The sequence below is a fragment of the Phyllobates terribilis genome, unplaced genomic scaffold (assembly GCF_046119375.1).
Source record: "Phyllobates terribilis strain yellow unplaced genomic scaffold, ASM4611937v1 Scaffold_1__5_contigs__length_1240528914, whole genome shotgun sequence".
NCBI lineage: Eukaryota > Metazoa > Chordata > Amphibia > Anura > Dendrobatidae > Phyllobates > Phyllobates terribilis.
The window spans coordinates 566,771,107-566,784,358 of NW_027362761.1; the positions used below are offsets into that span (position 1 = coordinate 566,771,107).

A 13,252-nucleotide genomic window follows, 5' to 3' on the forward strand; every position below is an offset into this window, starting at 1 on the left:
CACTGCCTTAGACAGACAGGTCTTTTCTTATGCACACACATAGAGACCTGTCAATTGAGAGTGTGGCGGGTCGAAGCCACTGGGGACTTGCCTCTGACCAATTATTCCTAGGCAGCTTTCAAAGTATTATTTATTATGCTTTGCTTATATAGCACCATTAATTTCACAGCACTTTACAGACATTACAGGCATTACGGGCACTGTCCCCATTGGGGCTCACAATCTACATTCCCTATCAGTATGTCTTTGGAGTGTGGGAGGAAACTGGAGAACCCAGAGGAAACCCACACAAGCAACATCCAAACTCCTTGCAGATGTTGTCCTTGGTTGGATTTGAACCCAGGATCCCAGCGCTGCAAAGTAACATTCCTAACCACTGAGCCACTGTGCCCATTCACAAGCCCATATGCATGCCTATGCACAGCCAATATGCATGCCCATGCCCCGCCCATATGCATGTGTGGCACACCAGAGGGTCTGGTTGCCACAGTGGTAGTAATGCCATGTCTGAGAGCAAACAGGGGTTTCCTGGTCAGGGACACAGTGCATGCAACACCTCCTGCTCCAGACCAGAAAGGGGAGGATCCTGCCCTTTATAACTGGGTCCAGAGGCAGGGTTAGGTTAGTCAGAGTCTAGTGTCAGAGTCGAGGAGTAGACACCCAGGAGCAAGGGCTGAGGACTGGAGCTGGAGATAGCTCGTCCTAGCCAGAGCATACACGGAGAACCGGACACCGGAGTCCGAGGCTGTGGGGATTGCATACCCAGCAGCAGATACCATAGGGCAGGAGATTGCAGGTCTCCTGGTCCCATCAGAAGCCCGGAGGCTCAGCAGCACCAAGGGACCAGTACCGCTACAGAGGAGCGAGGAATCCACAAGGCCCGAGTTGCCAGCCATACGGGTGAGCACAGCACGTTACACTCAGGGACTTGGGCTACAACACAGCTGCAAGCAGAATAGCCAAAAGAGTATAGTCAGAACGGCAGGCCTACAACTCCACCTGGCCAGGAGGGCTCTATGATTGCTCCCAGACTGACCAGGCCCTCATCACTAGCCAGTACTCCCATTTGACCCTATATCATTGCCACCAGTAAAGACCCTGGGATTGCACTATACGGACTTTGTGATTATTTCTGTACCGCGACACCCTGCACAACCACCATCATCCACACTGCCCTGAAGCTACACTCTACCTGTGGGGAGTTATACCACCCTTACTGCAAAACATCAGCTTCAGAGGACTGTTCCGCAGTGGCGGTTCCTATTGACCGCATTCCACAGGTGGCGTAGTCGGACATTTACATTCATATACAAATACTACCCCTTGGTTTGACCGCCCTGGGTCACAGACCGGGTCACCGCCACGGTGACTACAACCCCCAGCGTCTACCGGCCCGGCTCCGGGTACCCCACGGCCCAGGGGGCACGTCACATGCCCATGCACAAGCCCATATGCATGTTCATGCACAACCCATACGCATGTACAAGCACAGCCCATATGAATGCCCATACACAGCCCATACTCATGCCCAATTCCAGCCGATACGTTTGCCCAAGCACAAGCCCATACGCATCCTTATGCACAAGCCCATACGCATCCCCATCCACAGCCCATACGCATCCCCATGCACAGCCCATTCGCATCCCCATGCACAGCCCATAATTTCAGAAGATCTCCACGGGAAGGTTGTCCCTAGTGAAATGCCCTCTATTATGGGATCAGATTGTCTAGTTTGGACAAGCCCTCTAAATGCTTGTGACGCGCCCCCTGGGCCAGTGCTGTGCAGGGGATACCCGGAGCCGGATCGCTGGGGGTTGTAGTCTCAGTGTGGCGGTGACCCGGTCCGTGCCCAGGGCGGTCAAACCAGTGGCAGTCTATTGGTATTGTAATTGTCCGACTACGCCACCCGTGGATTGCGGTCAGTGGGGACCGCCGCTGCGCTGCAGACTGCTGAGGCTGATGTTATATGCGCAGCCAAGAATGGGATAACTCCCCACGGGAGGAGTATTGCCTCAGGGCAGCTAGAGTAGATGATGGTAGTGATGGTGTGAGAGTCCCAGTACTAATGGTGCTGGTGCGGCGATGAAACACAGAGACTTATAATTGCAGTTTCCAATGCTTTACTCACGGTTGTTATTCTGGTCACTTGTGCACATGAGGGACCGCCTGAGCCGTGCTGCGTTCACCAGGCAAGGGGCTCGACCAACTTCCAGGCAATTCCAGAGCGTGGCACAGGGCTCCCTTCTCTTCCTTTCTCTGGCTGTCCCCACCAGTGACCTTTGTCCAGCTCCCTCGGGCCTTCTCTTGGCGAAACCTATCTCCGGTTTCTCTGACCCTATGCGGTATGCTTTCCTGGTAGATGTAGTGAGGGGTCGCACCAAGATGTGGTAACAACCTCCGGTCTTTGGCTGAGGAATCTGTTGCCTCCACCAATTTGGGTTCCGGTACCCTGTTCTGCCAACCCTTCACCCTGTATCTCCTGGGCATATGGGGTTCCTTCTGTCCTCGTGTCTCTAGGCCTTTCTCTGTGTTCCTTGCTTCCTTTCTCCTCTGTTCCAGTTCCTTTCTTACTTTCCTTTCTGTTCTTTCTTCGCTCTCTCAGGTTCCAGCCTTCTGACAAGGCCTGCCTGCGGAGCAGAGCCTATGCAGAGGCTCTGCTTCCTGTCTTCTCCTCTCACTCTTAACACCGACTCTAAGATGGTGCCCACCTTATATACCTCCTTCTGACACCCGAGCCCAGGTGACTAGCCACCAATGGGCTCCTACCTATGCCCAGAAACCCACCCCTATCTGCTCCTACACCACTGGGTATTCCACCCCCCGCCCCACTCCAGCCAGGGACAGATGCTGTCGTGCCTGCACTTCTGTCTAGTGGGAGCACCATTGACCTGTCCCTCGGAAATGGGGTGTGTGTGGTGCATGCAGCTAAACGAGTCCTGGTCCACACTCCATCCTTACCCGGGAGTGGAATACCACACCTCTGGTTCGAGGTGCAATACCCCTGTAGCAGCCGAGCCCTCGGGGTGCTACATTCCCCCCTGGTAAATCACAGCACGTCCTCGGGCTGGAAAAGAATAAAACAATTTAAAACATACAAATTTTTAGAATGCATTCGCATATAAGAGATTAACCAAAAACTCGTCCCTTTATGGGAGGTACTCTTTTCTTTCCAACGTTACTGGTATAAAACATTTTACTAATGCCACCGGAACTCTTTTATAAAATACTATATAAAACTTTGGCATTATTATTTTAGCAGCATATTAAACTTTTCCATTTAAGACATTTTTCAAGTGAAACACATTCAAAACATATTCTTGAGTTCTGGCCCCTGTGCAACTTGCGACCAGGAAAAGGTGCAACAGTCCATTTAATCCGCCTTGAGGTAGACGTTGCGGTTCATGTATAAAACCAGTAGGGGGCGCTTTAAGAAGCGCAACTATTTACAAGGGGTTGGCCGCTCTCAGTCCTCGGTCAGTGGGGATAGGGGAATGGCTGCTCACAGTCCTCAGTCTGGTTAGGGATTAGGGGCAATTTTTAAACAGTCAACAGTTCACTATTTGTCCCAACGGGGACCACACTTTCACAAACGGGAACAGTTCCATTTTACCGTTTCCTGGTAACAGTGTCCTCCTCGCTCTTCCGGGTAGTCTTCAGGTCCGTCCGGACCCTCAGGGTAGTCCATGTCTGGGCGGTACCGCAGCTCCTCCTCTGTTAGACGGTGGACATGGAGGGCATACAGTCCCTTTGCGCCCTTGTGCCGGGTGTAGGTGACCACGTCGCCGGGGTACAGGTCACAGCCGTGATGTCCCTCTGGCAAGTGGCTTTCCACGTCTCTCCTGGTGACGAAGACGTCGGTGTCAGCCTCCGGGTCTCTGATGAAGCCCCAGCCATGCTCTAGCTGGAACTTTACTACGGTCCCGGTGGCTCGGGGACCGCGGATGGCTTGGGAGTCCTGACGGGCCCTCCTCTTTTGCTCCGCGCTCCGGGCTTGCAGTCGCTCCTCCCTGATGCGCCTCTGCCGCCGCTCCCTTTCATAGGTGGCCAGCTGCTGACGGCAGCAATCCAGGTGCTGGGCTGCTTCCGCCCGGGTCTCCTGGGTGAACCCCATGAGATTCTCGCCGGTGGGGTCCCATGCAAACTGGGCATCCTCCGGCGGGGGTGGAGCGATGTTGGCAGGCTCCGGGGCCGGGATCAGAGGCTCGCTCAGGGGTTGTTCTCTCCAGAGACGGGGGTTGGCAAACTCCGGTGGCCACTCAAAGGGCAGCCCGTCCGGGCTGGTATGGTGGGCGTACAGGTCCGCACCCAGGGGTGGCACCGCGGGCTTCGGACGGGTGGCAGCGCCCGGGAGCACTCGGCCTTGCGACCAGGCCGGTGCTCGCTTGTTGGTCGCGCCCGGGGGTGGCACCGCCAAGGTAGGGGGCGCTGGTGAGGCTGCGGCGCCCGAGCGTGTTAGGCCTTGCGTCCCGGCCTGTGACGTCTCCCGCTTTACGGCGCCTGGGTTCAGAGTGCGCAGCGCGGGGCGGGGCGTGACAGTGACGTTTGCAGCCTGAGGCCTAGCTGGCGGCGGTGGAGGCATGATGTCAGGTACGGTCCCCGGGGCTTCGGGTCCCGCAGTGGAGGGTGAGGGCAGGCTGGTGTTCCCAGGGCTTGGGGTCGTGGCGTCCCCATTACCTGCCTCGGTCTCCGTGGCCTCCTCCGCGGCGTCATCTGCAGCTGCCGGTCCCTCTTCTCCGCGCCCAGCGGTAAGCGCGCTGCCCGGTCCCGGCGTAGTCCTCCGCTGGCTGCCTTCGTGCTGCCGGACCATCTCCTCTCTCCACCCGGCAAACACATCCCGCTGCGCCCGGACCATCCTCCTGTTCAGGTCTTCCAGCGCTGCGCGCGCACTGTCCGGGTCCCTGGGCAGCTGGGCTAGCAACTCTGTCAGGCTGCAGGGTGGCTCAGCTTGCAGCAGGCTGCGGGCCAGGGTGCTGGTGGAGTTCTCTGCTCCCTCCATCTCCGGGTGCAGCAGGTCCAGACTGATCCAGGCCGCGCCCGGCCCCACAGTTTTCTTTCCTATCCGCCCCCATGGGGGGTGGTCTTGGGGGCATCTGCTGACAATCACCTTTAGGGGCAGCCCCCCCACGTTGATGGACATCTCCATTGCTGCACTCATTGTTGCTGGGGGTGGGCCCCTCCTTTGGCGCCACTCTGGGACCTGGCCCACGATGGGAGGCGGCTTCCTGCTGTCCTTTGGTGCGCACATAATGGCGTCCGCTCTGCCAGGGCGGGAAAAACGGATGAAGATGGCGGGAAACGGTCCAAAATGGCGTCTGATGGCGGGAATCGGCTCCGGATGGCGGGAAACGACTCCGGACGGCGGGAAACTTCTGTAAATGGAGGGAGACTTCTTTTCAAGGTACATGTACGATCTTCTTCAGGCACGCAATACCCGCTTGTGGCGGGTTGGTAAAGATCCTGCCGACTACGCCAAAGTTGACGCGCCCCCTGGGCCAGTGCTGTGCAGGGGATACCCGGAGCCGGATCGCTGGGGGTTGTAGTCTCAGTGTGGCGGTGACCCGGTCCGTGCCCAGGGCGGTCAAACCAGTGGCAGTCTATTGGTATTGTAATTGTCCGACTACGCCACCCGTGGATTGCGGTCAGTGGGGACCGCCGCTGCGCTGCAGACCGCTGAGGCTGATGTTATATGCGCAGCCAAGAATGGGATAACTCCCCACGGGAGGAGTATTGCCTCAGGGCAGCTAGAGTAGATGATGGTAGTGATGGTGTGAGAGTCCCAGTACTAATGGTGCTGGTGCGGCGATGAAACACAGAGACTTGTAATTGCAGTTTCCAATGCTTTACTCACGGTTGTTATTCTGGTCACTTGTGCACATGAGGGACCGCCTGAGCCGTGCTGCGTTCACCAGGCAAGGGGCTCGACCAACTCCCAGGCAATTCCAGAGCGTGGCACAGGGCTCCCTTCTCTTCCTTTCTCTGGCCGTCCCCACCTGTGACCCACCTTTGTCCAGCTTCCTCGGGCCTTCTCTTGGCGAAATCTATCTCCGGTTTCCCTGACCCTATGCGGTATGCTTTCCTGGTAGATGTAGTGAGGGGTCGCACCAAGATGTGGTAACAACCTCCGGTCTTTGGCTGAGGAATCTGTTGCCTCCACCAATTTGGGTTCCGGTACCCTGTTCTGCCAACCCTTCACCCTGTATCTCCTGGGCATATGGGGTTCCTTCTGTCCTCGTGTCTCTGGGCCTTTCTCTGTGTTCCTTGCTTCCTTTCTCCTCTGTTCCAGTTCCTTTCTTACTTTCCTTTCTGTTCTTTCTTCTCTCTCTCAGGCTCCAGCCTTCTGACAAGGCCTGCCTGCGAAGCAGAGCCCATGCAGAGGCTCTGCTTCCTGTCTTCTCCTCTCACTCTTAACACCGACTCTAAGATGGTGCCCACCTTATATACCTCCTTCTGACACCCGAGTCCAGGTGACTAGCCACCAATGGGCTCCTACCTATGCCCAGGAACCCACCCCTATCTGCTGCTACACCACTGGGTATTCCACCCCCCGCCCCACTCCAGCCAGGGACAGATGCTGTCGTGCCTGCACTTCTGTCTAGTGGGAACACCATTGACCTGTCCCTCGGAAATGGGGTGTGTGTGGTGCATGCAGCTAAACGAGTCCTGGTCCACACTCCATCCTTACCCGGGAGTGGAATACCACACCTCTGGTTCGAGGTGCAATACCCCTGTAGCAGCCGAGCCCTCGGGGTGCTACACTTGCAATCATTCACCTTCCATCAAGGACTCTTATTTCTGGGGGATTTCATGGTTTTAGGGTGAATTTCTTCTTTAGAAACTACTTTCTGTCTCTGAATGACCTCTGGAAGTAAAAATAGACAGTGACTGATGGGATATTATAGATGCCGCAGAGTTAGCTGTGATTACTAGTCATGCATGCTCAGTAGGACTCACATGCCAGGCAGCAGAAAGTAATAGCCTGGACTGTAAGTGACAGTAATGACTGTCGGTGACTACATCATCTCACGTTATTAAAGCACCCACACCCCTTTCCCCATTTGTCAGCGGGGGTTGGGCTGGGAGTGGCTTGTGATTGACAGATAAGCAGGATGCTAATGAAATCCAATAGTCAGGACTAAAGATGGGTTATCCATCTGCTGGAAGGGTTCTCGGGGACATCCAATGCACTCGGGACTCAGTCTCCTTAGATCATCCCATGTGCTGCAAGAAGTCACTCATGTACGTAGACAAACCCATGCCCAAGACTTTGTTTTCTGACTCCAGCGTTCAGACTGAATATTGAGAAATTGCTGAGATGGTGAACCATCTGTCAGTTCTTCTGCTGGACTATTGGCCCAGTCTTACTTACCATAAGGTGTCATTTACAAATGTACCTTATGGTGCAAAAGTTTTAGGCAGTTATGGAAATTATGCCGCAAAGTAAAAAAGCTTTCGAAATCAGAAGGGTTCATTTATTTTTTATCAATTAACAAAATGCAAAGTGAATGAGCAAAACTAAATCACATCAATATTTGGTGACCGACCTTTGCCTTCATCAATTCTTCTAGGTACTTGCAAAAAGTCAGGGATTTTGTAGGATTATAGTCTGGTGTATGAGTAACCAATTATACCAAACAGAGGACAACGATCAACCTTTTTAACATATTAATTGAAACACAGTAATTAACTGAAACAGAAACTGCTGTGTGGGAGGCTTAAAGCACCACTTTAGCGTTTTCTTCAGTGCTGGAGTGGTGCTTCTACTGTAAAGCCTGTTTCCGGTGTTATACTCACCCTCCGGCATCTTCACCTTTTTTCAGCGACTCTTCGGTCCCCCGGCGCCATCTTGTGACTCCAACTTCTGATTGGCTGGAAGTCAGAAGTTACGTTACAAGCTCACAATGCAAGTCTATGAGAGCCGAACAAGGCTATAATAGACTTGTATTGAGTTGTGACCTCCAGCTCACTCCACGAAATGCAGGAGCAAGCCAGCAGGTCACAAACTGCCATAGACTGGCGGCAATACAAGGAAAGACCGTGGCGGGTAAGTATAAGAGTAGGGTTAGGGACCTTAGATTAGAAGCACCACTCCAGGGGTAAAATAAAAAAAAAACAATGCTGGAGTGGTGCTTTAAAACTGGGTGAGAAGCAATTAATAGAATACAAAAAGCAAATCTAAATCACATCCATATTTGGTGTGACCGTCTTTTGCTTTCAATTCAGCATCAAAGAATTAATTCTTCTAGGTACTTGTCACTTGCACACAATTTCTGAAGGAACGTGGCAGAGAGGTTGTTCCAAATATTTTGGAAAACTGACCACAGATCTTCTGTGGATGTCGACCTGCACACAGCAACAAGACACAAGGTACTTCTACTGCATCAGCAAGGTGTCTCTCAGTCAAAGATTTCAAAGAAGACTGGGTTTGCAAGATGTGCTGTTCAAGGGTGGTCGCAACCAAATATTGATATGATTCAGATTTATTTTTTGTTCACTCACTTTACATTTTGATAATTGATAATAAATTATTAACAATTCTATTATCTTAGAGCTCGCTCACATCAGTGTATAACTCAGACGAGAGCTATCCGATTTTTTATCAGATAGTACTCAGATCAATGTTATACTATGGGGTCATGACGACTATTGGGCACTCGTGACTTGGCTACCATGTAAGCCAAGCTCCTGGTGACGATCGTGCTGGCACAGCTTCTGTGCCACGCATGATCTCCATGACGTATATATACGTCATTGTTCGGGAACACCTACCCGACATATAGGTACGTCAAATGTCATGAAGGTGTTAACAGTATGTGGTAAGTGAAGGGTTGTCGGACCCCTGTGGATGTCCATTTTTCTAAAAAAAATTAATCATCCTAATTAGATTTTTTTCAAAGCCCACCAAAAGCAAAGTACACACTTTGAATATTTGGTGCCGATTTTTCTGCAGTGTATCTACAGTAAAATCTGCTTGTGTTAGGCTGTGTGCCCACTATGCATTTTTTAAGCATTTCCGCAGCGGCAATTCCGCTGCAGAAACGCTTAAAAAACGCTTGGTAGAAGGTCTGCCATGTTCCCCTATGATAATCTGCATGTGCTGTGCACATGCTGCGGAAATTTCCGCTGCGGATTATCATTGCAGAAAAAAGCACAGCACTACCAATTATTCTGCAGAAGCACTGTGGTTTTGCCGCCATTGACTTGCATTGGAACGCATGGATTCCGCATCACTGTATATGTAGATGCACATTCCATGCGTTCCAATGTGCGGAAAGTACCCGGGTCTGGAGGAGAGGAGACTCTCCTCCGGACCCGGGTACCATAGAACCTGTAATAAAAGAATAAAATAAAAAATAAATATTATACTTACCTTCTGATGGCCCCCAGTGTCTTTGTCCTGGCTTGCCGGCAGATCGCGGTGGACTCAAGGACCTGCGCTGACGTCATTTAGTCATGTGACAGGTCACACGACGCTGACGTCGGCAGGTCCTTCAGTGTACCGCGAGCTGCCGGCAAGCCGAGACACATCGAATAAAGACTCTGGGGGCCATCAGAAGGTAAGTATGATATTTATTTTTTATTTTTTAACATTCTTTCGGTCACAATATATAAATCCATGCCGTTTGCATGGATTTATATAGTGTGACCAAGTTGTCAAGCACTTTCCAAGTGATGCTAAAATCGCTTAGAAAGCGCTTGTCAACCCGCATGCGGAAATGCATGTGAAGAACGCTTCACATCCGCTTGTCCCTGGCAGGAAAAACACATGTACAATCCGCATGTACAATCCGCATGTACAATCCTCATGTACAAACCGCATGTACAATCCGCATGTACAATCCACATGTACAATCCACATGAGTTTTCTCTGCCAGGGAGATGCAGAAACGCTCAGGAAAAAATCCAGAGCATTTCTGCATCGTGGGCACATAGCTTTACATGTGCATTTTGTTGAAGATTTTGGTGCAGATTTGGTGATGATTTCACCCTTTAGCTAACCTTGGACTTTGTGTATTTGGTGTGGATTCACAACATAATACAATACTAGCTAAGTACGTGACATTACACCTAATCTTGTGAACACATGTTTTCTGTGCATAAATTAATCTGCAGTGAACATTTTTAAATGCTCCAGATTGTCAACTGTTTTCAGAGAATATTTCATTTTAACTTGTACTGTGCAACACTTCAGATTTTTTGCACCCAAATCTGCACTGAAAATCCACACCAATTATGTAACATGTGAACTTAGTTGTTCTGGCACTGCAGTCCTAGAAGTGCATAGTTGATCTGTCAGTGCACAAATTCATTGCCAGGACCACCATCAGTACATAAATGCAAAGCCAGAAACACCATCAGTACATCTACACAGCACCAAGCTTAGTACAGCAATCAATTACAATGTCAGGTCAGCCCCATATACAATTGTATCGTATGAACCTACAACTCCCAGTATGTCCTTATCAATGGTAAGGAGATATTGGGATTTGCTGTTAACAGTCATCATCACACTGCGGACCATACAGAAACCACAGTATTGATGAGACGCCGGTAGTATCACAAATATTTACATCCATATACCTTATAGGTGACATCTGTTCTGATTGAAGTTGTTCTTTCTCATTTTGTCCAGATGCCATGATGAGATTTCATGCCCAAAGCTCATCTTTTCAGACTTCCCTCTACTTCGTCTTCAGCAGCACTTTCCGACATGGTGCCCTTAAAAATAAAAGTATAATTATACTGCACCATAAATGTAAATATCTCCTTTGCTGTGCCCCTGAATAAATAATTGCCCCTCACTGTGCATCCTGCACAAAATATCCCCCCATACTGCCCCTCTCTATAATATCCCCCACATTGCCCCTTTCCATATCTCCCCCACAATGCCTCTCTGCATATTGTCCCCACTGCCACTTGCTATACTGTTCCCCCTTTCACAATCGCGCCGCAGTGTTCAAATGCATTCACGTGTGTGAGAAGGGAGTGGAGTCTCCCGGACAGCTGCGCAGGCTGTACAACATCGCTTGGAGAGCCGCATGTGGCCCGTGGACCGTATGTCGTGCAGGTCTTCTCTAGATAAAGTTTTAGAAACTATTATAAATTATTCTTTCTCATTCCAGTTCTAAAGATGACTCTCCGGTATCTCTCGCTATAGTGCAGACCAGCAAGAAAGACCAAGGGCTGTATAACTGCACCCTGAAGAACGTCCATGGAAAAGTGGTCACTGAATTCCACTTAACAGCAGAAGGTAATTGTCCTATGAAATAGACTCCTATAGTAAGGAGTCATGGGATTAAGGTTGCACATCCGAATATCATTGTGCCCCAAAAAGAATAGTTCTGTTATGTGAGCCCACCTGGCTGTAATGAAACTAAACCTCCGATCATGTAGATAGATCCACAGGTTGATAACTACGGTCATCGTGTAGACTGCTGCATGCTATAGGAGGGCTCTACTCAATCACTAATCCGTATTCTCTCCTTATAGTGTTGGACCAGCTGACTCACAATCAGGACTCGGAGGGTAAGACAATCACCTGATAACATATCTATGTAACACAAGAACACTACTTTATAGATTCATACTAGGTGGCAATTTTTATAATATTAGGGGGAATAATATCCAGTATATGGAGAAAAGTATTGGGACGCACGTCTTAATCATTGTATTCTGGTTTCTCATTCAGCATCATTGCCCCCAGTGTAAAACATCCGATCCCATTGCCCCGGTGTATAATACATAGTAACATAGTAACATAGTTTTAAGGTTGAAGGAAGACTAAGTCCATCTAGTTCAACTTATAGCCTAACATGTTGATCCAGAGGAAGGCAAAAAAAACCATGTGGCAAACACTAAGCTCCACATTGGGGAAAAAAATTCCTTCCTTACTCCATACGACAATCAGACTAGTTCCCTGGATAGCCCTGCAAACTGTATAATGGCCCTCATACAGCCCTCTAAATAGTATAGTGCCCCCCAAATAGCCGTTCAAATTGTATAAAGTCCCCCACATAGCCCTACAACTAGTGTAATGGCGTCCTACACAGCCCTGAAATCTGTATATTAGCCCCCATGTGCCCTGCAAACTGTATAATGAACCCCACATAGCCAACTGTATAATGGGTCCCACATACACTTCCAAATAGTATAATGCACCCCATATAGCCCTGAAAACTGTATAAGTAAAAAAAAAAATACTCACCTCTCCCAGTTCCCCACTGCTTTGGTCTCTTCAGGGTGTGTTTTGAAGCTCTGCACTGCTCGGTACAGTGGGCGCAATGTAGTGACCTCATCGGGCCCGCTGCATTGAAACGTCGGAGCTCAGACTCGCAGCAAGAATAATGGCGGAGGGAGCAGATGGCTCCCTCTTCCATTATTGCTTAAAACAGTATCGGCATCCAGGATGCCGATACAGTTGGAAGCACTATACCAGCTGGGGGCTGGCACTGGGCCCCCTTGACTCGACTCACAGACCCCATAGTGGCCATGTGCCCTGCTGCTATTAGCGGTAAGCCACTGGCTACTTATAAAAATGTAAATTGAAAATGAATTTTGCTTATTTGTTATTCTCATGTAAATTAGAATACATGATATATTAAGCTATAGATCCCTTACTGTCAGTCGCTCGTCATTAATGACTAATCCTAGATGGCGGAAATTAAATCCACGCTGGTGACTGAGCTGCAGGTTGTTGCTGCATCAAAGCAAATAAAACGTTTCCTAATGTGTCACCAAATACTATTCTAAGGATAGAAACAAATTGTAATGCTTTTTTTTTTTCTCTTGTCATTGTCACATAGTACACCAAATATATCCTTCTTCTACTTTAAAACTGTCAAGAAGCAGAATAACAGAGTTCCAAATTTATTTGATACATGATAAAAATCTTCTGACCTGACTATACAAGGAATTTGGATTCATTTATATGGCACCCCTATTTTTAAGTTCTACTAAGTTTTAGTGACTCCCTCGCCTGAAGACCCGTCGTCCTTCTAGTATGCGTAATATCCTCTGCAGTGGCCACTGTGGCTGACTTTATGGTGAAAGCAGGTGATCGCCAGTCTTGCTTCGTTTTTAGAAGTTGTTGTCACAGAGAGTCACCTCTAGTAAAGCTATAAAAGTAGTTAAAATTCTGTTTTAACAGAAAGTCACCGATTGTTCCTTCCAAACATGAACCTTTCAAATGAGAGAGATGTGTTGCCGCTGGATTTAGTCACTGTGGCAGTGATTTGGGATAATGATTTGGACAGTA

The 13,252-nt window shown here is 49.6% G+C and overlaps 1 protein-coding gene across 1 annotated transcript in view; it reads left to right on the forward strand.

Annotated features, from left to right (window-relative positions):
• ALPK2 (alpha kinase 2) overlaps positions 1–13,252 on the forward strand; it is a 147,535-nt gene that overhangs the window by 92,144 nt on the left and 42,139 nt on the right. The window contains exons 4-5 of the mRNA XM_073680824.1: positions 11,121–11,248; positions 11,488–11,523. Coding sequence (XP_073536925.1) covers positions 11,121–11,248; positions 11,488–11,523 — 164 coding nt within the window. The remainder of the gene's footprint in view (positions 1–11,120; positions 11,249–11,487; positions 11,524–13,252) is intronic.